The following is a 24,775-nucleotide window of genomic DNA, read 5'->3' as shown; positions in this document are numbered from 1 at the left end:
ACGCCCACGTTGTTAATTGTGCATTAAATTAACAGCAATATGACTTCGCGCCTCTTTTTGTTTTCGTTTCTCTTGTTTTTTTTTTTCTTTTGCTTCATCAGAGGGAGACAAGCGCCCCCCTTTGCCCCCTCCTGGCGACGCCCATGTCACTTTTTTCAAATTTTGTTAGAAAATACCCTAAAAATGCACTCAAATTTCCACAGACTTTGAACACAACCAAAGAAGTGGCTAACAAACCTGCTGGAGCCTGCAAGAAGAGGGCGCTGTTTTTAAGGTGACCGTTTTAGCCGATTTTCGGCTAACTTTGACATTTTTTGGTAAAAAAAAAACGAGTTTGACAGAAGGGATTTTTTGGCGGCAGGTTTCTGTCAGAATTCTGCAAAAATGGTTATTAGACAGAAAAAAATAGCAAATTTTAAAAAAGGTAAGTTTGCATGAAAACATTTTTCATCTATTTCAAACTAACCCTTGAACAGGTTGGCCGGTCTAGGTGCTGAGGTTTACTAGGAACATGAAGTTATCAAAAACCCCTTCCTTTTTATAGCTCCATGCTAGGAACCAGACTTTGTTGTGATGCAACCGCGTTTTTGCCTGAAATTTTTTCGCAATTTCATTAAATCTTTAAGTGACTATAGATTGTTTATAATGCAATTTGAACCTTAAATAAGGCAATACTACAAGTCTGCATGTGATTTTAAGTGCTTATAGTGTATTTCGAGTAATTCTGGGGAATTTGACAGATTTTTGATAAATCTGACAGATTTTTGAAGTGAATTTAGCAGAATTTTGCCATGACCTTACGGTCACCCTGGCTGTTTTATCATTCATTCATAAATACCTCAGACAGTTTAGCCATTCCTATTGGTCGAGAGCCCGTCACGTGGCCGGTATTAAACGGATGATAAAGACATGGCTAGCTGGTCTTAAACACTTTTCCAGTGTCACAATAAAATGTGGACTCCTAAAAATCCAGTGCCTCTTATCGTTTAATTGGTTGAACGTTCACAATCCTCACGTAGGCATGCGCAACACTACCAGGGAGTTAGAATTTTATAGTTCTAAATTCAAAACGCAACGCGCCAGGTGCGTTCTGCGCGACATCGCATAGAACATGATACGCGCGCGTCAATCTCCATAAAAGGGTTGTTTTCATCTTACTCGCCAGCTGAACACTCCATTATTTTACAGGAGGGATGATTCAAAAAGCATAAAGTGAATTTGTTGAACAAAATCGGATGTTTTGCACGAATTATATGATTTTTTTTACCGAAAAGGTATTTATGAATGGGAATAAATATGTACTCCGTCGGTATTTATCACTCTGTTTAATACCACTTAGAGTCTGGGTGCTGATAATTACCCTCGCCTCCGGCTCGGGTAATTATCAGCACCCAGACTCTAAGTGGTATTAAACAGAGTGATAAAAACCTCCGGAGCACACATTTATTCCCTTAGTATTGACCTTTCTGCGCTTGTTGGCAAACTGCATTTTTGCCAACCACGGCCTGCAAAACTATGGAAGGTCCAACACTGCAAAAATGAAGAAGAGTTATTAAAGATTACCAAAATATTATTTGATACTTAAAAATACAACATTTTTTCAACAAAGCTACAAAATTATTTCCACATATGTCTTTTAACCATGTGTTGATGGCGTTATGAGGATTTTTTTTGGAAAAATATGTTGCCAACCACGACTTCAATTTATGCGCTTACGGCAGCCCATACAAAATGGCGCCAATGTTTACAAACAAAAAGAAAGGCCTCGGCGCGGAGTACGAGTAGATGCATCGTCGTTGTCGCCCCCGCTGTTGTCGCCAACATTTTACCGCAGGTAACTGTTTCAAAATATAATTCTCGAGCTCTTATTATTTGACTGAATGTAAATTCTTCATTTCTGACTTTGTTCTGATAGGAAATAATGGTTTAGGCTATCCCATTGACCTCAATTTAGACAATTTACCGACGTAACCGACGTGTACATGGTGTACGTCCGACGCGAACGTGTACGTACGTAGGTAGCCCCATAAATGTGGCCTATTTACTTGACTGCCTCCGTAAACATAGGCCACACATCCACATGTACAAAAGTCGTGTCGACTTTGCCAAATTTTGATTTTCACATTTAGGCTTAGTTTGTAGGTTTTTTTTGCTTTAGAAGCATACTCACCCTCTTTATAGGCTAATCAGAAAGTGCTGCCTTTTTAAGATGTATGTTTTTCGTGACATTTCCAGTATCATTTTTACACGTTTGCGTATCAAAATTTCAACATGAAATTTCACAAAAATTAGACATCTGAAAAAGGCAGCACTTTCTGACTAGCCTATAAAGAGGGTGAGTATGCTTCTAAAGCAAAACAATCCTACAAAGTAAGCCTAAATGTGAAAATCAAAATTTGGCAAAGTCGACACGTTTTTGTACATGTGGATGTGTGGCCTATGTTTACGGAGGCAGTCCAGTAAATAGGCACATTTATGGGGCTAGTACGTAGGCTACATGACTAGCCCGACTGCATCTGGCCGTACAGTACTATCGCAAGCTCTGTAGTACGGCTAGCTTGAGTAACTCCAGCTGACATGCTCATATTCATTCACATGTAATGTAATAATGGGATTTTCATTCGTCAGTATTGGTAGTTCTTTGATACAAGTTTCATGTGGGTATCTTTCGTCATTAATTTGTTTTAGAGTACGTTTCAGCTGTCTCCACCTTGCGTGTGTTCAAAGCCCATACTGTCGTACGGCGCGGATCGGAGCACGTATTACACGAAACAGTCGTTGATAAAGCGCGACTTGTTTTTCTTTGATCGAGCAACGGCGGTGACGTCACGTCAGACGCCCTCATTCAGCAAGTCGGTGCAAGGATTGAGTTTCACGGCTAACACATTGAGCCTTAACTTGTGTAAGTTTCAGACTATTTTGCTGTTTTTCTTCAAAATTTTCGCTGTTTGGGAACAATGTAAGGGGTCTGATGGAATGTCATGAATGTGTAGATCAATCCAGGGTAACTGTCTCACATTTGTATTCTTTTTACCGTTTTTTGGGGTTTTTTTTTGTCCTCGCTTGGGTACATGTATGTGACTATGCTACTGTGAAGCCGTCACCAAAGTATGCCAAAATCAGTGGAGCGTTTGTATGCAGGAGGGGTACCCGTAATTCAACGCTCCACTCAGTAGAGCTACATCTGGCTTAGCCCCATAAATGTGGCCTATTTACTGGACTGCCTCCGTAAACATAGGCCACACATCCACATGTACAAAAACGTGTCGCACTTTACCAAATTTTGATTTTCGCATTTAGGCTTAGTTGTAGGATTTTTTTGCTTTAGAAGCATACTCACCCTCTTTATAGGCTAATCAGAAAGTGCTGCCTTTTTCAGATGTCTAATTTTTGTGAAATTTCATGTTGAAATTTTGATACACAAACGTGTAAAAATGAATCTGGAAATTTCACGAAAAATATACATCTGAAAAAGGCAAGCACTTTCTGATTAGCCTATAAAGAGGGTGAGTATGCTTCTCAAGCAAAAAAAACCTACAAACTAAGCCTAAATGCGAAAATCAAAATTTGGTAAAGTGCGACACGTTTTTGTACATGTGGATGTGTGGCCTATGTTTACGGAGGCAGTCCAGTAAATAGGCCACATTTATGGGGCTACATCTGGCCAAAAGACGACTTACTGCTGGTGTGATTAAATAAAAAGATTGCGTGTTCGAATTCGGATGGAGTAAGTAGGCTAACTGGTAAACAAAGAGGATTAGAGGAGGGTAGAGAGTGAGAGTCAAGGAGGGAAAATAGATGAAAGAACCATGGAAAGTAAGCTTTTTGGAACTTGAAAATTGATTGAAGAAAAAGGGAGTACATGTACCGGTACGTGTATGGAAGACTTTCCATCTGTATGCACACGTATAATTACAACGTCTGTTGATGGCAGCCATTTAAAAGTGATGACCCCAAAGCTGTGACGTTGTGTATGCAAATCTATCTTGTTGCTTGGGCTGCATTAGCCCCATAAATGTGGCCTATTTACTGGACTGCCTCCGTAAACATTGGCCACACATCCACATGTACAAAAAAGTGTCGACTTTGCCAAATTTTGATTTTCACATTTAGGCTTAGTTTGTAGGTTTTTTTTGCTTTAGAAGCATTCTCACCCTCTATATAGGCTAATCAGAAAGTGCTGCCTTTTTCAGATGTCCATTTTTCGTGAAATTTTCCAGATACATTTGCACATGTTTGCGTATCAAAATTTCAACATGAAATTTCACAAAAATTAGACATCTGAAAAGGCAGCACTTTCTGATTAGCCTATATAGAGGGTGAGAATGCTTCTAAACAAAAAAAACCTACAAAGTAAGCCTAAATGTGAAAATCAAAATTTGGCAAAGTCGACACTTTTTTGTACATGTGGATGTGTGGCCTATGTTTACGGAGGCAGTCCAGTAAATAGGCCACATTTATGGGGCTAGGGCTGCATGCGATGCTACGGCTGTTTCAAGTACAACAGATTCGCCCAGACAGTATTGCCATTTTGCACGCTACTTTTTTTTGAGTACTTTTTTCCGAGTGCCGAGTACTTGCCGAGTACGAGTATTAGTACCTCCGAGTATATAACAGGTCTCCGCGTACGGGTACTCGCATTACCGAATACGGCCGTACGGCAAGTTGTTCTTTGTGCGTAATGGACCGATCCAGTAAGCCCCTCCCAATGCGCATGTGGGCAAATTAACACATCATGCCGTGCACGCATGTCGGACTTTGGTGCACGCATGTCGGAACTAAGTCGCGGCTGTGATTGGTCAGAAACCATGGGGTGGTGCTTACTGGATCGGTCCAATGGCCCTGCAGGCCCAGTCGACCGATATACAGACCCACTCACGGCTAGCTGTTAAATGTGTTTGTCCGGACTTGCACGGAGGAAAATCAGGTAATCGTGATTTCTCCACAAGCCAATCAACCATTTCAAACTGAAAGTATCGATAAAATAAGGCAATGGTCATTGAAGACATTCCCCCCCCCCCCCCCCCCCCCCCCCCCCCCCCCCCCCCCCCCCCCCCCCCCCCCCCCCCCCCCGGAGTACTGCTGTTCGAGTACCAGTACTTTAATGATTGAGTACAAGTACAGTTTCGTGTGCACAAAGGGTGACCACTTCCTCAGACTGGAGGAATTCATGCTGCCATTGCTGTGTGGCGGTATGTACATGTACAGTGCAGCTACATACATGAGCCACACTAGTGGGGCTATCTACAACTATGAATGTGAAGGGTAGGCTAAATTTCATTTTGTCGATCATCAGCAGTTGGTTCAACATATTTAGGCAAATTCAACAAACTTCACTTTTAGGGGGGGGGGGATGAAAATGTAAACTGGGCTTAGAATTCAGAATCAAGTGACATTTGGTCATTTGACATACTTGGTTGCATAACAAATAATTGCTACATTGTAGCAGGTAGCCTTATTGTATGGCCACGCACTGGAGTAAACTTAGTCTTGGTCCAAGACTGGATTTGGATAATGTTCCTTTACGTGCAGGCAGTCCCCAGCTACATTGCAGCTTTTTGCTGAGTGCGCTATGCTGCCGAACGACATCAATGGTAGAGGGCGCTATCAACGAGACGACATCCCGTCGATATAGATGCCCTTTACCATTGATGTCGTTCAGCTGCGTTAAGTGCGCTATAGGCAGGTAGCTAGCTAGGGACTGCCTGTATAATAAACGAACATTAAAAACAAAGTTCAGTCTTGGACCAAGACTAGAGTAAACCCATGCTTGAAGGGAATATACATATACATCATAAATTTGCTTATGCTGTATTTTCAGAAATGGATGGATTTTGGGGGTTGGCAATGTATAGCAAATGTTGTTACACTGACTTTTTTGTTTTTTGGGTTTGTAGGTGTTAGAAACCAAGAAAAACAATCATTTTTCTCTGTCTGGTTCCCTGACTCCATTTAAAATGAAACGGAGCAATTTATAGACATTGGGGAATTGTATGGTCAGGGAACTAGCCTAGCTGGCTTTTCCCTGTTCAGAGGTGTGTAATCGATCGCAAACAACAAACTAAAATGGTTAATTTGGCCAGCATTTGAAATAAGCGAGTTTTTTTCAACGCGGGTCGGCTGACCATTGTTGGAAATTGATACGAAAATACCACTTTTCTTGAAAATAACTGTGTTCCAGGTGCCATGATTTAACAGGAATGCTTTAAACTAGCATTCACCAACCGTCCAGCAAGGTATTTCAAATTGATTGGGAGTGTTATTTTTTTATGTTTGCAAATGTTGTATTTTCCCTTTAAGGCCATACAAATGATTTGTTTGGCCTTCAGCACAGCTCTGAGTTTACTCCACTACGTGGCCATAGAATAGGGCTACATGTACCTGAACTGAACATCACGAGTTAGCAATTTTTTTATGCAACCAAGTATAGCAAATGACCAAATGTCACCTGATTCTGAATATAAAGTTCTCATTTTCCAGTTACATTTTAATCCCCCCCCCCCCAAAAAAGAAATTAATGTGAGCATAAAAAATTGGTAAAATGATGGCATTTCTTTATGGAAATATTTCGGTCTGATACTCCGCATGCAACGGGGGTTCTTTACCTAAGCATCCCACTTTGTAACCAAATTGAGGACTTCCCAATGTTTCTTAAGATGAAATGTATCTCTATTTGGCAATCGAAGTGGCAGGAATGCACACAATTTGACAGTTGCAAATTAGCAGTGGCAAATTAAGAGACAAATGTCACCAAAAGGAACCATTGGAAAGTCTTAATAGGCTATATACATGTCATGCATGTAGGTGAAAAATATGGGATGCTTGGCATGCTTGGGGCCAAAAAAAAAAAAGACGGTCTCTGGTCAGACCGAAGTTCTGGAACTGATGCAGCGACGCGGTTTTTTTGTTTTGTTTTGTTTTGCTTTTTTTTTCTCAAGCTTGTATTGTACAGACAAGGTGGGTACTATTTTGCTTTTTTGTGTCCTCATTATACATTGGTGTCCTCCATAGTTTGCCTCGGTGCCCTTTATCATTGCCTTGGTGCGATTTTCCCATCCTTGGTGCTCCTTGGTACAAACATTTGAGGTGGTGCGGCAATAGAGGGCGCTGTTGTAGCTTCCGTGCTTAACTCAAAATTTGAGTCCATTCTCGGAGGTTTGACTTATCGAGATTTCACTTCAACAATTTAAAGGAACGCTTCTACTGTTGTCCCTAGATTCAGTTTTTTAGTTTGACTTGCTGCGAGGGCATGTACTAGTAACCAGTCAAAAGTTACATGCGCGCGATGTCTTGATGCGCGTCTAGTTCACGCTGACGCAACTAGAGCCTATACTAGTGACCGTGTTTCAGCCAACCAGAATAAAGAACCAGCAAGACGTGTGTTAAAACTACATTGTAGTCTAGGGCCAACATGTTACTTAGATGCAAAAGGGCACTGGGCATCCATGCAATTTTTTTATGTGGACATTTTTTTTAAGGCTATACATGTATGCTTGGCCTAAATCAAGGGGGGAGGGGGCTGGGGGCTGGGCACCATCGTCCGGGGGGTGCCGTTTAAAAAATGTTAAAGCGGACACTAGTACTGGGCAACGGGTGCTGCTCTTGGAAACCATGCTCTTCATAGCACACAAACTTCCTTGTGACGTTTAAAAAGGACACTTGGTTTTGCATGAAAAACACAGAACCGGCCAATGTTTGAAGGTTAGTTGGTGGATTTGATGTTTTAATTCTACTTTTAAATTATGCTCTTTCTAATTCATTTACTTTTAAACAGGCTTCGTCGTCCAATGGACCGATCCCGTAAGCACCGCCCCCATGCAGTGTTGTAGTCGAGTACATTTTTCTGAGTACCGAGTGCTACCGAGTACCTCGGTAACGAGCCGAGTACGAGTACTTGTGCCTCTGAGTACAAGAACATGTCTCCGAGTACGAGTACTTGAACGTCCAAGTACGAGTACTTCCACTTCCGAGTACGAGTATGGGTACAAGTATTCCGAGTACGAGTAGGCCCTACGAGTTCTTGTATTTATTTACGAGTACGGCACCGGTTACATTATTATACTTGAAACCTAAAATTTTGTGTACTGGTAATCACTTTGATACTAGGGTACGAGTACCGTCATATCGACTTACAAGTACTTTGACATTCGAGTACGAGTAAATTAGTACCGAGTACGAGTACTACAACACTGGCCCCATGGTGTTCTGACCAATCACAGCTGTGATATACATGTATGTCCGCTGTGAGTGCACAAAAGCTTGACATGCCTGCATGCGCGTATGATGCGCGCGGCAGGAAAATGCAGTGTGGCATTGGACAGAGAGCACATGTTAATTTTCCCAGTGCGCAGTGGGCGGGGCTTACTGGATCGGTCCATTGGACAGGTGCATTTAGGAAAACCTACCAGCTAAGTTAACATCCAGACTGTGACCCCAAAACTGGATGCGTTAATGTATCATCAGCCAATCAGAATCAAGATTCTCAAGCTGTCATCCAAATCTGACCAATGACAATAACATTCATTCCTCTGGGCCTGGTGGCTGGTGCCTTGGGAAAACTTAAGAAAAGTTCTCAGCTGTCGAAAGCCTCAATTGGTTTTTATGGGGAAAGAAGACTTTGCAACCTGTCCCGGCGAGTTGATCACATACAAAGTCTTGGAAAGATTTGAAATTCCTCTTTTTGTGTGTGTGTGAATTCCCAGTTGCATGCCTGTTTAAAGCATTGAACAGTGCCCAGTGCAAACCAAGCAAATTGTAGATGGGGTTCAAATGCACCGTAAAGCAGCATTTGAAGCTTGTAGTTAGTTCTGAATGCTTTATTTTCGGTTTTCAACACAGTCTCCAGGTGACAGTACTGACAGTGGAGTCCTGTCTGGAATCTGAAGATGTGGATCAATCAGAAGAGACTTGAGGAGAGTACCGGTACATCCAACCCTGGAGATAATGCTTCCGTAGTCAGTCTAGTCAGAAGTATTTTGTGCAGACCGATGGTCACAGGATTTCATGCAATATTGAGTCGGTCATAAAGATAAGGCACTTAAAAAAAGGACCTGAGGCTGAGCTGGTGTGTTCGGACGGTGAGAAACCATTCTTTTATATCCTTTGGGAAGGCCTTTTCCTGGAACAGTAATCTGGGAAGTTGTGAAAGGATGCACGAGGGTAACAATTCTTCTGTGTGAAGCCTTCACAGAACTACCTGTATGTACTGTAATCTTCAACAGCATTTCACACTGGCGAGGAACCATTTGTTTGTATAAATTGTGGTAAAGTCTTATTGGATTGACAAAGTACTCTACGAGCACATAAAGATGCACAAGAGTGAAAACCCATTAGTTTGTGTCACCTGTGGTAAAACTTTCACTCAGCAAACCATTAAATATCTGATAAACAGATATGACACGAAACCCTTCGTCTGTCAGACCTGTGTCAAAGCTTTTACTCAGCAAACCATTCTTAACAGATATGACGGGGTTCTCACTGGTGAGAAACCATTCGTCTGTGAAACTTGTGGTAAAGTTTTTACTCAGCAAAAGGGTCTACAAGAACATGAGAGGATTCACAATGGTATGACTGATGAGAAACCATTCGTCTGTGAAACTTGTGGTAAGGCTTTTTCTCAGCAAAAGGGTCTCCGAGAACATGAGAGGATTCACACTGGTAAGAAACCATTTGTTTGCGAGTCCTGTGGGAAAGCCTTTGCTCGGAAAACTCATCTGAAGAGTCATGCCACGATTCACACTGGTGAGAAACCATTCGTATGTGCAACATGTGGTACAGCCTTTGCGCGGCCATTTGGTCTACGCCTACATGAGAGGATTCACACTGGTGAGAAACCATTCGTTTGTGAGACCTGTGGTAAAGCCTTTACTCAGTCAAATGGTCTACGCCAACATAAGAGGATTCACACTGGTGACAAACCATTTGTATGTGCAACATGTGGTAAAGCCTTTGCGTGGTCAACTGCTCTACACCAACATAAGAGGATTCATACCGGTGAGAAAGTCTTTGCTTGTGAGACCTGTGGTAAAGCCTTTACTCAGTATGTTGGTCTACACCATCATAAGAGGGTTCATCACTCTGACATAAAACCATATGTCTGTGAGACCTGTGGTAAAGCCTTCATTCGGAAGACTCATCTAACCATTCATGTCAGGGTTCACACTGGTGAGAAATCATTTCTTTGTGAGACCTGTGGTAAAGCCTTTGCTCAGCAAAGTACTCTAACAAGTCATGCCAGAATTCATAGCAGCATGACCAGGGAGAAGACATTTGCTTGTGAGACCTGCAAGAAAGCCTTCTTTAAACAGAGTAATCTACGGGTACATGAAAAGGTGCACACAGGCGAGAAACCGTTTGTTTGTGCAACCTGCGGTAAAGCTTTTACTCGGCGAGCTGATCTACGCAGACATGACAGGGTTCATACTGGTGAGAAACAATTTGTGTGACCTGTGGTAAAGCCTTTGCTGGGCATAAAGGTCTGCTTCAAACAGACAGGGTTCACATTGGTGCCAAGCCTCATGTACGAGACGAGTCGTGAACATAAATAAACAGGTCCACACAGCTGATAAGAAATCATTTCGGTGTTCTATGATGAAATTTTCCAGAATTCTTAATATGTGCTTGGTTGGTTTTCAGCAAGGCTGTTTAATACCGGACGGGGGAATGGATGCTGAATTTACCCAAGCTGAAGGCGAGGGATATTACCAGTGACCAGGCTCCCAGCCGGGCTGAAACGGACTTGTTTAATATCCGTACAAATTACATCACACTTTGATTTTTTAAACAATTTTACTGCATGCAGTGGCGTAAATATTATGTGCCAGCGAGTCGGGGATGGGGAATGACAAACAAAATTGGGGGGGGGGGGGGGCACCACATTACACTACATGTACATGTAGGGGGCGCTGTACATGAAACAGACTTCATCCCCTTAATTTTATTCTTCATCACGAACAATTGGGGGATGCTTCAATAGCCCATCGTTTTTCACCCTGGCCAAAAGTTAAGGGTGGGGGGGGGGGGGGGGGGGGGGGGGATACACTCGCACCCCCCGGGATTTACGCCCCTGTTTGCATGTTTTTTTAAACAATCCTCTAGCTGTAGTATATGGTATGTATCATGTGCTGCTTGCAAATAGTCGTAAGCAACCCCTTTAAATTCTCCAATCTTAATATGACTTTGCACACCCCGTTGGGAGTTGGGTGTGCACAATCGTATTAAAATTGAAGGATTCAGGACTGTTGGGGATTGGAGATTGGCACGTGCGTGGCTTGTACTGCGCGATGCGGCGCTGAAGGCAATGTTGTCAGTGTAGTGTGACTGTGAAACACAGACTCATTTGTAGTGTTGAACATTGTAAGTGAGGATTGTGAATATTCAACCGATAAAAGGGTAACAGGGACCAGATTTCGTGCAGGAGTCCAAATTTCATGTAACACCATGAACACTGGAAAAGTGTTTAAGACCAGCCAGCCTGTATTTTCATTCGTTTAAAGGGAATGTACAACATTTGCTTTTGCTGCAATTTTCAGAAATAAATGGATTTGGAGGATTAGTACATTTATGTTATAGCAAACATTGTTAAATTGACTTGTTTCACGTTTTGGGGTTGTAGATGCTGGAAAAACCAAGAAAACCAATCATCTTCTTGTAGTCTGGTTCACTGACTCCACTTAAGACGAAATGGAGCAATTAATAAGTTCAGAGAATTGGTGTAGCTGGCTTGTACCCCATCACAGGTGTGTAATCAGCTGCAAAGAAAATGCGGAATAACTAAATATAAAAAAATTAGGAGCAGTTTTTGAAAAAAGCCAGTTTTCTCCAACGCTGGTCGGCCGACCAGCGTTGGAAAAGTACAGTTTTTCTTGAAAATGTCAGCACACCAGGAGCCACGATTTTACAGGATGCTTCAGACTGTCATTCCTTAACAATCCAGTAAGGTACATGTATTTCGTGATAATTTGATCATTTCATTTTTTGATGTTTGCAAATGTTGTATCTTCCCTTTAAGACCGACCATTTGACAGGATTTTGACCAATTGAAAGGGGTAAACTGTCATACATGTAGTATGGATAATAATTTCAACTAAAATTTAAAATGCACTGAAGGTTAGTTTAGCATGGTCTAATTTATTAAAGTCAGAGTGCACAATGAGTCTTGCATGAAATCTGTCGAAATGATAACTGCGCTTAAAATGCGACACCCAAAAACGCAACCCTCAAAAATGCACCGATGGCACATATGAAACACCATAATTAAGATTTACACCTACATTTATTGCGATTTGTGATATTCCATGTGATTGTAACATAACTGCACATATTTTGCCTCCATTTAAAAACTGTTCATATACACCTTTCTGAATTGTTACAAACAATTTGTGTTAAGTATTTAATTTATTTTGTTTGCATTTTTGCGAATTAAAAATTTGGTGCAATGTAGAACTATTTATTTAAAACTTAGGGTCTTATTTTGGTAAATTTTCCGGGGACTGACCGACCACGAAGAGACATGTACATTGTACATGTACCAGTAGAAGCTGCTGCCAGAGCTTAAACACATTATTTCTATGGAATTTAAATAAAAGAAAGATAAGAGAAAAATGTCCATGCTAGCACAATAGTATGCCCTACAGTTCGGTGCAATAGACCCTACCTATGTACACATATGCCTTGCACTTTCCGTGGGAGCCAGTTTAGAGACGATGGTCAATTCTGCCCTCCCGGCGCCCAAAGGAAAGTGCACAAATGGTTTTTGAAAAATTAAATCTTCAATAAACAAAGGTCATGTGCTCAGCGTGGGCAGTGTGCAACATAGATGAAGTGAGTAATTATTCCAACATAAGGCGCTATTTCTTCAAAGTTTTATTGTGGAATTTCTCATTCCTGATCAAACTGTGAACAATAGAATGATTTGAAAAATTTAATAAAAATATTTCGAACAAGTTTTAAAAAGTTTGGTGTCTGGAGCGTACATGTAGAGTAGTTTTTATTGAAGGGAGTTCTCGAGGGCAAAGAATGATAACGCCCTGATGCGCGCCTATCAAATGTCCCCTCCCCCCCCCCCCGGCCATGGTTGGGGATAGTCAGAGTATCACCTGTTGTCCATGGACCCAAGACTCCTGTCTAATGTACATGTATCTATGCGTAAGCATGCAGATTTATGTGATCCTTGCATCAGCCAATCGGAGTCGACTTCGCTAAATAGTTTCGTTCCCAAATCAGGACTAAACTTGTTTGATTGGTCAATAGATAGACAATCAGACGTAGCGCTATTTACATGCTTCTGCCTGAAATGACATCACACATTTGCTCATGAATACCGGGAAATTCGCACCAATGTAAATCTACTCAATTGTAAAAGTACCGAATTGTGTGGTTTTGTTTACCTACCGACTGTTCTTGATTTTTAGGCAGTCCTTGCTGGAAATACAAGCTGTTTTGGTTTATGACCCAATCACAAAGCCGAAGGTTGCGGCATCTTTTTATACGTGGTGTCGACCTGTCCATAACCAGCTTGTGTACGTGATTATAGTGACCATTTTAGCCGATTTCCGGCCAACTTTGACAGATTTTTTTTTTTTGGTTTAAAAAAACGAGTTTGACAGAAAATTTGACAGAATGGATTTTGTTGGCTTGATTCTTGCAAGATCAAAAATGATCTACAGTAGTAACATTGTCTTTGATAGAAAAAAAAGCGAATTAAAAAAAAAAATGGTACAGTTGTTTAAAAGCTTCAATCTATGATCTTTTCAAACAAACGCTTGTAAAAACTATTGGACAGGTTCCCTGGTCTAGGTGCTGGGAACCGGACGTTGTCGTAAAGTCCATTCTCATTCGTGTATGTGTTTTGGAATCATGGCGTAAATCGTCGGTGTTTTCACGAAGTGACAAAAACCTCAATATCATGCAAAAAGGTAATTCCGAGATAATCGCCTTTTAATCATTTTTCCAAAACATCTTTTCGACTAGTTTTTAGTTATTGATTTAAGAACTTTTTGCATTGTCAAGTAAAGTATGCTTCGTTCTTTGCTAATTCAAAGTTGTTTGTTAGGAGTCTCTCTTAATTAAACTGTAATTCATTAATACAGACGTTGTTTTTTTTCACTTCGTCAAACAGCAAAACACAGAGCTTCACTATTTTGTCCCATTAAGTTGTACACGCTCTTTGTCACTTCGTGAAAACATTAACATAAAACATTCTAAGAAATTGTTACATTTGCGCGTCTGACGTCACTGCAGCGCGCGTGCGTCTGTTCTTTATCGACTTCGTTCACCGTGAGGGCGTGCGCGTCCAATCCCGTTTGTTTACGATAATTACAAAAGTAAACAATATTTCGCTTTGAAACTCAGCCAAATTCTTCCTTTTTTAAATGCAATAAATTGGTCGGCAAAACTCAAAATCGATTTTGGAGGTTTTTGTCACTTCGTGAAAACATCGACGAAATAGTGGACAGGTTTTGGGCAGTCCATTTTGTTGAAATGATAAAAATGAATAACCCTACTGGCATGATATTATGTAGGTAGATTGAACAACAATCATGACCATGTAAAAAAAGCCGTGTATCATGTGCAACTATATAGTCTGACACTTCGGGTCTCAATACTTTGAACATGTATGTATGAGTGTGCCATTATTAAACTTACAGGTGGCATACCTCATTTGTGATGGGTGCATTAGGCCTACATTCGTTTGAAGCAAAAAAAAAAGTACCCAAAATGAGGGAGGATGCTAAACAACTAACCTGATGAAATTGTATCCCAATTAAATGCTGTATATTCCGAGAAAACAATTTTCTAGGATCTCGATTTCAATCACGAAAAGTTGCGAGTCATGTTTTGAATTCAGCGTTCTCATGTTTTTATAAAAGTTAAGTCCAAAACGCCATGGCGTAGATGTCGTTTGGGAGAAAAAAAAATCGCATCCGGGCCTGGCTGTACTTCGCTGATAACACGGGGGGGGGGGAAATATAAAATTAGAAAAAAATATGAATTCGATCAACGTAATGAAATTCGCACTCTATTTCCCTTAAAAAAAAATCAGCCAAAGCCCCAGATAAGAAAAACAAATTGGGGAAAAAGATGTACCGAACTCACATCGCGGGGATCCCTCGCGGTACAAAACCACGACTCTTCCAACTAAGCTATCGAACTGCTCAGCAAAAACAGGAAATTCATGGTAGAAAGTATACCTGCATACGTATCAAACAAGTGTCGTAGAGGGCGCTCAACAACTATGTAATGTTGATGTTGCGGGGGGGGGGAGGGGCTTCAGCCGATTGTAGCTATGGATGTCTTGCATTGAACCGACGAATAATAGCAAGCGCGCGCACCTACCTGCGTACGTGTCGACGCTTGCGCGCATCCATTTTACGGATTGACCGAATGAAAAAAACCGAACTACGTATAAAGGAAAGTTTAAAAATGTGCCTTTAGACGCATCGATCGTTGGAAACGACCTTCTTTCATTGTTCTCTTTAAAATGTGACAGCATGTCTGAAAAAAAATTCACAGGGGTCTGTTGCCATTAGCCTACTACATGTATCTTTAAACCAAGTATGCTATTTCAACAATAATTTCGTCAGTTACTTTAAGATAGCTGCAAATGATGGACTGTACCCTCTATGGTATTGAAAACATGCAATACGAGAAACCAGCCCAGCAATGCATCAATCAACTGTACTGTGCTAAAAACAAATATCTGGCATGTCTGGAACTAGTCTCAATTTCTGCACATTTCTCCATAATTATTCAGTTACCCGATAAACGACAAGGAATGAAGAGGTCAGTCATGTCAGTCTTGTCAATTCAAGCAGTTGGATCATGCTGCAGTCTCGATCATTTTGAAATTTCTCGACTTCCGATCCCTCTCATGTGCAAATTATTGGAGAAAATTCTTCTTCAAAAATTGAGTTGAAGGTACAGTCCATCATGTGCAGCTATCCAAGCTTACTTGGTTTAAAGATAGTATGGGACTAAAGTCCCTGTGAAATGATTCTTTCTTGCATGCTGCCACTTAGTCTATGAACAGATGCGCTGATTATGCAAGACAACCACATTTTGACCTCTAGATTTTGACCAATCAGCGGGCGCTTTATACATCGGGTCTTCGGTCATTCACCCACTGTGCGTCGAAAACATGGATAAACAAACATGTGTCACGTGCTCTGTTTCATGTTACGGGATATGCGCCCGAGCTGTTCTTGTATTGCAAAACACAGCCGTCGAATTGACCAATCAAACCATTCTTTGGGAATGAGATGACGTCATGATTCAGTAAAGTGGACTCCGATTGGCTGGCGCGCAGCTTAATTGCGTTCATCTCATCATCTGCACGGTTTAGACAAATAAGACGTTACACAGGAGACTTGGCTCCGTGGATAACGGGTGATACTCGGACTAGCTGTCACTTGTATCAATGAAAGAAGGCCTTTCCAACGATGTGTCTAATTATTTTTTTCGGTACGTTAGTTCGGTTTTTCATTCGGCGAAGCGGTAGTTATTACCACATGGTGTTACCGCAAACCAAAACGATATACCTTACCTGGTGAGTATTTTAACCAAATTAATTCTCCATTTTGTCTGAATCCTATTATCCTGTACTTTTCAGGGGAAATTTGGAGCGATTCGCTTAATCGACTGCAGGATCTTTCTCTGCAACATTGATCTTGATTTCTCTGGTAATTACAGTAAGTATACATTGCACATCGTAGCGAATATAAGTTGAAAAGAAACTAGAATTCAAAATTCGTAGGCCCTTTAGCCACAGTGCCCACTGTACCCATGTGTACGGGGCTTTGCCTCCTCCATTTTATGTTGGTGAGGTGGTTTCACAACCGGTCACTTGCTGTGATATACATGTAGATTAAAGGAAACATGCAGTGGACATTCAGCTCACCTTGTTTTCATGCACATTACTATATTAGTTGCAACAATACATACAAGATCTTAATACTTGTTTTCATTGGAAGTGACAAGAAAATGGTAATTTTTCAATTATTAGTAAATCCTTTCATCAATATGTGTAAGAGGGCGCTATTTTGCTTTTGTCACACAAGGTACTCCTTATCAAAGTGCATAATGAACAGTACCAAATTAGTCCTTACAAATTACGCACAAAAAAGTGTTGAAGAAATGTTTGCAACAAGTATTGTCCAAACAAGCTGTTTAACATGATAAACAAGTAAAAAGTGGAACTTACCCTAAGAAAATGACAAAAAAACTTGTATATATATTAGATCACAAAGCTATGGAGACACTACTGTCCTGCCTTGAATGGCATCACGCTTTGGCTCATGAATATGGAACTTTTCATTAGCATAACAACTAAAATGTTGGAAATTTTCCCTTTACTGCTGCAAAGGAAGTGGAAAGTCATAGTTACATGGACAGAAAGAGGTTTTCAATGTATTTAACTCATACAAATCTGATTGGATGTTCCCTTTAAACCATTCAGCAATCAGACACATTGTAGATGGGGCCGAAATGTGTAGCAGCATGAAGCTCGTAGTAAAACGCAGCATGTTTCGTTGTTTGTGTTTTCAACACGGTCTCCAGGTCACGACCCTGACAGCGGAGTCCTGTCTGGAATCTGCTGATTCGGAATCAGTCAAGGAGAGACTTGAGGAGGGTTACGTTCAGCCCCGGTGATGATGCTTTCATAATCTGCAGCATTCTGTAAAGGCGTACGGTAAGCACTCCAGTCAAATGTACAAAAAGGACCTGATCTATGATGAGCTGATTAGAGGGTCCACAAGGGTGAGGAACCATTCGCTTGTGCAACTTCTACATGCAAGTAATCTTCAACGGCACGACATGAATCACACTGGTGAGAAACTTGAGACCAGTGGAAAATCCTTCACTTCACAGGGTGATCTAGGCACATGTGAAGGGATGCACACGGGACAGACGACAGTCATTTTCCAATCTGTCGTAAAACCTTTCTGACACAAGGTGTAGTCTGAGCATACAAGACATGTTGCGGATGGCGAGAAACCATTGTTTTGTTTGACTGTTGGTAAACTGTAAAAGTGACGTGCGTACACACGAAAGGTTACTCGCGGGAGAGAAATCATCGTTTGTAGGATTTGTGGCAAAATTATCGGGACATGGAACAAACTAAGCAGAAAACATTCGTTTGTGAGACCTGTGGCAAAGCTTTTAGTTGTCGAGCTTATCTAAACAGACATGACAGGATGCACACGGGTGAGAAACCATTCGTTTGTGCAACCTGCGGTAAAGCCTTTACTCAGCGAAGTCATCGTAACCTACACGAGAGGAGGTGGCACACTAATGAGAAACCATTCGTTTGTGAGACCTGTGGTAAAGCCTTTACCCTGCGAAGTAGCCTCAACATGCATGAGGTGATTCACACTGGTGAGAAACCATTCCTTTGTACAACCTGTGGTAAAACCTTTTCACAACTACGTCTTCTAAAAGTTCATGGGAGGATTCACACTGGCGAGAAACCATTCGTTTGTGTAACCTGCGGTAAAGCTTTTACTGATCCAAGTGGTCTTCGCCAGCATAAAATAATGCACACTGGGGAGAAACCATTTGTCTGTGAGACCTGTGGTAAAGCCTTTGCTCGACGAGGTCATCTTAATGGACATTATAAGAGCGTGCACACCTGCAGGAAACCATTCCATTCTGAAACCTGTGATGAAACTTTAATTATTCAGCAATGTGATCCAAACAGACAAGGCAGGATTAACACTGACGTGAAACCATTTGTTTGTGAAACCTGTGGTGAAGCCTTCACTCAGCAAAATGATCTAAACTTACATGCGTGTGTTCACACTGACGTGAAACCATTTGTTTGTGAAACCTGTTGCGAAGCTTTTACCCAGCAAAATGATCTAAACTTACATGCCAGCGTTCACACTGAAGCGAAACAATTCGTTTGTGAAACCTTTGGTGAAGCCTTTACTCAGCAAAATGATCTAAACTTACATGCCAGCGTTCACACTGACGCGAAACCATTCGTTTGTGAAACCTTTGGTGAAGCCTTCACTCAGCAAAATGATCTAAACTTACATGCCAGCGTTCACACTGACGCGAAACCATTCGTTTGTGAAACCTGTGGTGAAGCCTTTACTCAGCAAAATGATCTAAAGTTACACGTCAGTGTTCACACTGACGTGAAACCATTCGTTTGTGAAACCTTTGGTGAAGCCTTTACTCAGCAAAATGATCTAAACTTACATGCCGGTGTTCACACTGACGTGACCTCATTCGTTTGTGAAACCTGTGGTGAAGCCTTCACCCAGCAAAATGATCTAAACTTACATGCCAGCGGTCACATTGACGTGACACCCTTCGTTTGTGAAACCTGTGGTGAAGCCTTTACTCAGCAAAATGATCTAAACGTACATGCGTGGGTTCACACTGACGTGAAACCGTTCGTTTGTGAAACCTGTGGTAATATTTTTGAGGAACTTCTGGCACTTCGACAACATGAGAAGATTCACACGGGTGAGAAATCATTCTGTGACAGTGCAAACTGTGGTAAAACTTCAACTACGCAAAGTAGCAGAAACAAACAGAACAAAGTCGACACTGGAGAGAAACCATTCGTTTGTGAGATATGTGGTAAAGCTTTTAGTTGTCGAGCTTATTTAAACAGACATGACAGGATGCACACGGGTGAGAAACCATTCGTTTGTGCAACCTGCGGTAAAGCCTTCACTCAGCGAAGTCATCGTAACCTACACGAGAGGAGGTTGCACACTAATGAGAAACCATTCGTTTGTGATACCTGTGGTAAAGCCTTTACCCTGCGGAGTAGCCTCAACACACATGAGATGATTCACACTGGTGAGAAACCATTCCTTTGTACAACCTGTGGTAAAACCTTTTCACAACTACGTCTTCTAAAGGTTCATGGGAGGATTCACACTGGCGAGAAACTATTCGTTTGTGTAACCTGCGGTAAAGCTTTTACTGATCCAAGTGGTCTTCGCCAGCATAAAAGAATGCACACTGGTGAGAAACCATTTGTCTGTGAGACTTGTGGTAAAGCCTTTGCTCGACGAGGTCATCTTAATGGACATAAGAGCATGCACACTTGCAGGAAACCATTCCATTCTGAAACCTGTGACGAGACTTTAATTATTCAGCAAAGTGATCCAAACAGACAAGGCAGGATTAACACTGACGTGAAACCATTCGTTTGTGCAACGTGTGGTAAAACCTTTGCACAACTACGTCTTCTAAAGGTTCATGGGAGGATTCACACTGGCGAGAAACCGTTCGTTTGTGTAACCTGCGGTAAAGCTTTTACTGATCCAAGTGGTCTTCGCCAGCATAAAAGATTGCACACTGGGGAGAAACCATTTGTCTGTGAGACCTGTGGTAAAGCCTTTGCCCGACGAGGTCATCTTAACGGACATAAGGGCGTGAAAACTTGCAAGAACCATGCGATTCTCAAACCTGTGGTGACACTTTAGTTACTCAGCAAAATGATCAAAACAGACAAGTTTAAAACAGACAATGATCAAAACAGACAAGACATAATTAACACTTACGTGAAACCGTTTGTGCAACCTGTGGTGAAGCCTTTTTTTTGTCAGCAAAATGATATAAACTTAAATGCCAGTGTTCACACTAACAAACGTGAAATCATTCGATTGTGAAGCCTTTACTCAGCAAATGCCAGTGTTCATTCTGACGTGAAACCATTCGTTTGTGAAATCTGCGCTGAAGCTTTTACTCAGCAAAACAAAAGATCTAAACTTACATGACAGGGTTCACACTAACCAGAAACCACTCGTTTATGAGACCTGTGGTGAAGATTTAACTCGCCACAATGATCTAAACGGATATGACAGGATTCACACAGACGTAAAACCATTCATATGTGAAAGCTGTGGTGAAAGCTGTGGTGAAAGCTGTGGTGAAACCTGTGGTGAAGCCTTCACTCAAATGGTCTAAACTTACATGTCGGCGTTCACACTGACGTGAAACCATTCGTTTGCGCAACCTGTGGTGAAGCTAATTTTACTCAGCAAAATGATCTAAGGCTACATCTCAGGGTTCACACTGGTGAAACACCAGATCGTTTATGAGACCTGTGGTGAATGTTTTACTCAGCAAAATGATCTGAACAGACTTGCCAGTGTTCACACTGACGTGAACCATTCGTCTGCAAAACCTGTGATGAAGTCTTCACTCAGCAAAATGATCTTAGCCTACATTACAGGATTCACACTGGTGGGAAACCATTCGTTTGTGGAACCTGTGGTGTAGCCTTTACTCAGCAAAATGATAAACAAACATATGGTTCACGCACAGTGGTTCACACATGGTTTACACTGGTCTGCGAGACCTGTGGTGTAGCTTTTACTCCGCAAAAGGCTCTAAACAGACATACCAGGGATCATATTGATGAGAAAATATTCGTCTGTGAGACATGGGGTGAAGCATTTGTTTGTGAGCCCTGTGGTGAAGCTATTACTTGTCAAGCTGATCTAAACAGAGATACAAGAATGCACACTAATGAGACACCATTCGTCTGTGCAACCTGTGTTAAATCCTTTCCCTCAGCAATGTCATCGTAATCTACATGAGAAGACGCACACTGTGCGCACTTCTGAGAAAAACTCTGTAACTTGTGATAAAACCTTTACACAACTACGTCTTCTAAAAGTTCATGGGAGGATTCACACTGGCGAGAAACCATTCGTTTGTGTAACTTGCGGTAAAGCTTTTACTGATCCAAGTGGTCTTCGCCAGCATAAAAGAATGCACACTGGGGAGAAACCATTTGTCTGTGAGACCTGTGGTAAAGCCTTTGCTCGACGAGGTCATCTTAACGGACATTATTGATAAGGTGCACCCTGGTTAGAAACCATTCGTTTGTGTGGCCTGTGTTAGGGCCTTTTCTCAGGAAAAATTATCAACAACGGAGTCCACTCAAAACTATAACTGTGTGGTTTTTTTTTGGGGGGGGGGGTTGGATCTCAGGTAAAATTTCCACACTGCACACTGTCTTGCACCAATGAGAAACCATTTGCGAGATAGGTGGGAAAATGTACGCTTTTCATGTACATAACGACCCTACATATTTTTATCCAGGAAAAGTCATGGAAAGGTCATTGAATTTCATCTACAGATATCTTTGTGAACCCTGGCTGTGTTTGTGGCTGATGTATACAGACCCATCTCTGACAGGATTTGTTGTATAACAAAACTTAACCATTGAATGTTATGCGCTTCGGCTCGGATCCTGTTCACTTCGTGTGCATACGAAACGCCTTTGACATGTGCACATCACAGCAGACAATGGTGCACAAATTAATCTTATGTGCCTAAATGTTGGAGCTGATTGACTTTCTTTGTATTAAATTGCATATAAACTTCTCTTCAATTTCAGATTTATCCAGTTGTTCTCAATTAACATGTTTACCTCAGTTTAGTCAGTTATATTTCATTCTAACGGCATTCCCTTGAAATGTTGTTCTTTGATTTTGGTCATTAACCATGTGCACATGGTCGTCATAATGACGTACACATATTTTAGAAAATTGATTTAGCCTTGTCAGACCTTAATGAAGCAAGTTTTAGTTAATAAAGGTTTTGTAGTAGAAAAGCTTTGTAGGTTTGCAGGTGGCAGGGGTAGCTTTGCAGACTCGTGTTTTATTTATGTTTTATCCTACAGACACTTTGTCCAGTAAAGAGCCAATAGACCTGAACAGGGTACGCCATCTTCAAAATCAAAGTGTTCATGTAACGCAAACAAACATTGCGGCGTAAATACCGCGGGCTTTAATTTGATAAGATCTTTCTTCAAAATACAATGAGTCGTGAAAATGTTATCGTTGACGTTTCGGGAAAATTGAGCCATTTCTCCGTTACATGCCACACTTTGATTTTGAAGATGGCGTATCCTGATAATAATCCATTCAAGGTTCTTTAGCTTAATTCTGTAATCTATGAGCCATGACTTTGGAGATTTTGTATTTTGTTTAATCTATCACGGTTGAGATGATATAGATTTTCCAGGCTCTGCTGTCAATCATATAGCCGTAACCATTCAATTTGAATCGGGAGGGGGAGTAATCAAAGGAGAGAGGAGTGCCTTGATACCCTCCAGTAATAGCGGCACTTCAAAGCGGACAAGACTGAATAAAAGACTGGAGAAAACAATCGGACAATAGGTAGCTATACCAAAACATGTGGCTCATTAAGTTTGGGGTCCACTTTTGCCATGTCATATAACATCGATGATTTTGTAATTCTGGATATAATCATTAATTACATACTCTTCCTCAAAGTGAGTGAAGTAAACGACCAACCCAACAAACATAATGTACACTGAAAGGGAAAATACAACATTTGCAAACATCAAAAAACGAAATGATCACATCACCACGAAATACCTTACTGAATTGTTAGGGACTGACAGTCTAAAGCATCCTTTATAATCGTGGCTCCTGGTGGGCTGACATTTTCAAGAAAAACTGTATTTTTTCCAACGTTGGTCGGCCGACCAGCGTTGGAGAAAACTGGCTTTTTTTCAAAAACCGTTCTTAATTTTTCATATTTAGTTATTCTGACTTTTCTTTGCAATTGATCACACACCTGTGAAGGGGTACAAGCCTGCTAGACTGATTCTCTGACCTTACAATTCCCCAAAGTGTATTAATTGCTTCGTTTCATCTTAAGTGGGGTCAGGGAACCAGACTACAAGAACATGATAGGTTTTCTTGGTTTTTCCAGCATCTACAAGCCCAAAACATGAAACAAGTCAGTTTAACAGTATTTTATGTAACATACTAATCCTCCAAATCCATTTATTTCTGAAAATTGCAGCAAAAGCAAATGTTGTACATTCCCTTGAAGTCATTATTGTTAATGCCAATTACTGTCCAACTATATGAAGTTCAGACTGGAATAAAGACACGAAAAATGTCAATAGTTTAACCCCTTTGTGTAGGCCAACATGACGCCCAAAGTTATTCCTTATTCACAAGAAGCCATTTTCCATCGTGTTCCCTGAATATTTTATGTACATTGTGAACTGTTGAATAGGATGGTACCAGACTATTTTTTTTATGATTGAAGTTCGTTCCAAGCCTCACTTTCGATTTGTTTGTGTGGCTTAAAGCATTAGGGTATGCTTAATCACACATTTTAAATTATTCATTATTATAAGACACTGGTAAATTTGTAATTAACTTACATTTTATTGCTTTTATTTCATTGTTTTCATTGCATGACAAAGCGTTCGTCTTGCAATTAAAAACGTTATCTTTCAGAGATGTTGAACCTCATAAATCATCCACATGTACTGTGACTGAATATACAGTGTTACGTATCGTTAAACTTTTTGTAGCTCTCAGCTATTTTCAGCATTCATGGCGAATCCCCGCAAAAACATATCCAAAGCAGAGCTATCAACCATCCGTAAACTGAAAACAATCCACAGATTAAATGTCCAAGGCATGCATTGTTAACCGATATAGGCCTTGCTTTAGTTTGTAAACATTGGCGCCATTTTGTATGGGCTGCCGTAAGCGCATAAATTGAAGCCGTGGTTGGCAACATATTTTTCCAAAAAAGTTCTCATAACGCCATCAACACATGGTAAAAAGACTTGTGGGAATTATTTGTGTAGCTTTGTTGAAAATGTTGTATTTTCAAGTATCAAATGATATGTTGGTGATCTGTAATAACTCAACTTCATTTTTGCAGTGTTGGACCTTCCATAGTTTTGCAGGACGTGGTCGGCAAAAATGCAGTTTGCCAACCAAGCGCAGAAAGGTCTATAGCACTA

General features: G+C 41.0%; 1 protein-coding gene across 3 annotated transcripts; it reads left to right on the top strand.

The window, feature by feature from the left end:
- Positions 1-1,719: 1,719 nt before the first annotated feature.
- LOC119732753 (zinc finger protein OZF-like) lies at positions 1,720-22,809 on the top strand. 3 transcript variants are annotated; one of them, XM_038206448.1, is made up of 5 exons: positions 1,721-1,834; positions 2,689-2,902; positions 16,610-16,688; positions 17,557-20,034; positions 21,803-22,809. In XM_038206448.1, the coding sequence occupies exons 4-5, from the start codon at positions 18,108-18,110 to the stop codon at positions 21,823-21,825; spliced, it is 1,950 nt and encodes a 649-aa protein (XP_038062376.1). In that variant the 5' UTR covers positions 1,721-1,834; positions 2,689-2,902; positions 16,610-16,688; positions 17,557-18,107; the 3' UTR covers positions 21,826-22,809. The 3 variants fall into 3 exon arrangements, with proteins under 3 accessions (XP_038062423.1, XP_038062376.1, XP_038062320.1); XM_038206392.1 differs by lacking the exon at positions 21,803-22,809 and having other exon boundaries at positions 1,723-1,834; positions 17,557-21,494; XM_038206495.1 differs by lacking the exons at positions 16,610-16,688; positions 17,557-20,034; positions 21,803-22,809 and adding an exon at positions 8,839-10,629 and having other exon boundaries at positions 1,720-1,834.
- Positions 22,810-24,775: the final 1,966 nt, after the last annotated feature.

The sequence above is a fragment of the Patiria miniata genome, unplaced genomic scaffold (genome assembly GCF_015706575.1).
Source record: "Patiria miniata isolate m_02_andy unplaced genomic scaffold, ASM1570657v1 HiC_scaffold_1, whole genome shotgun sequence".
Taxonomy (NCBI): domain Eukaryota; kingdom Metazoa; phylum Echinodermata; class Asteroidea; order Valvatida; family Asterinidae; genus Patiria; species Patiria miniata.
The sequence above is the reverse complement of the archived record's forward strand: the minus strand, read 5'-3'. Positions and strand labels throughout refer to the sequence as shown.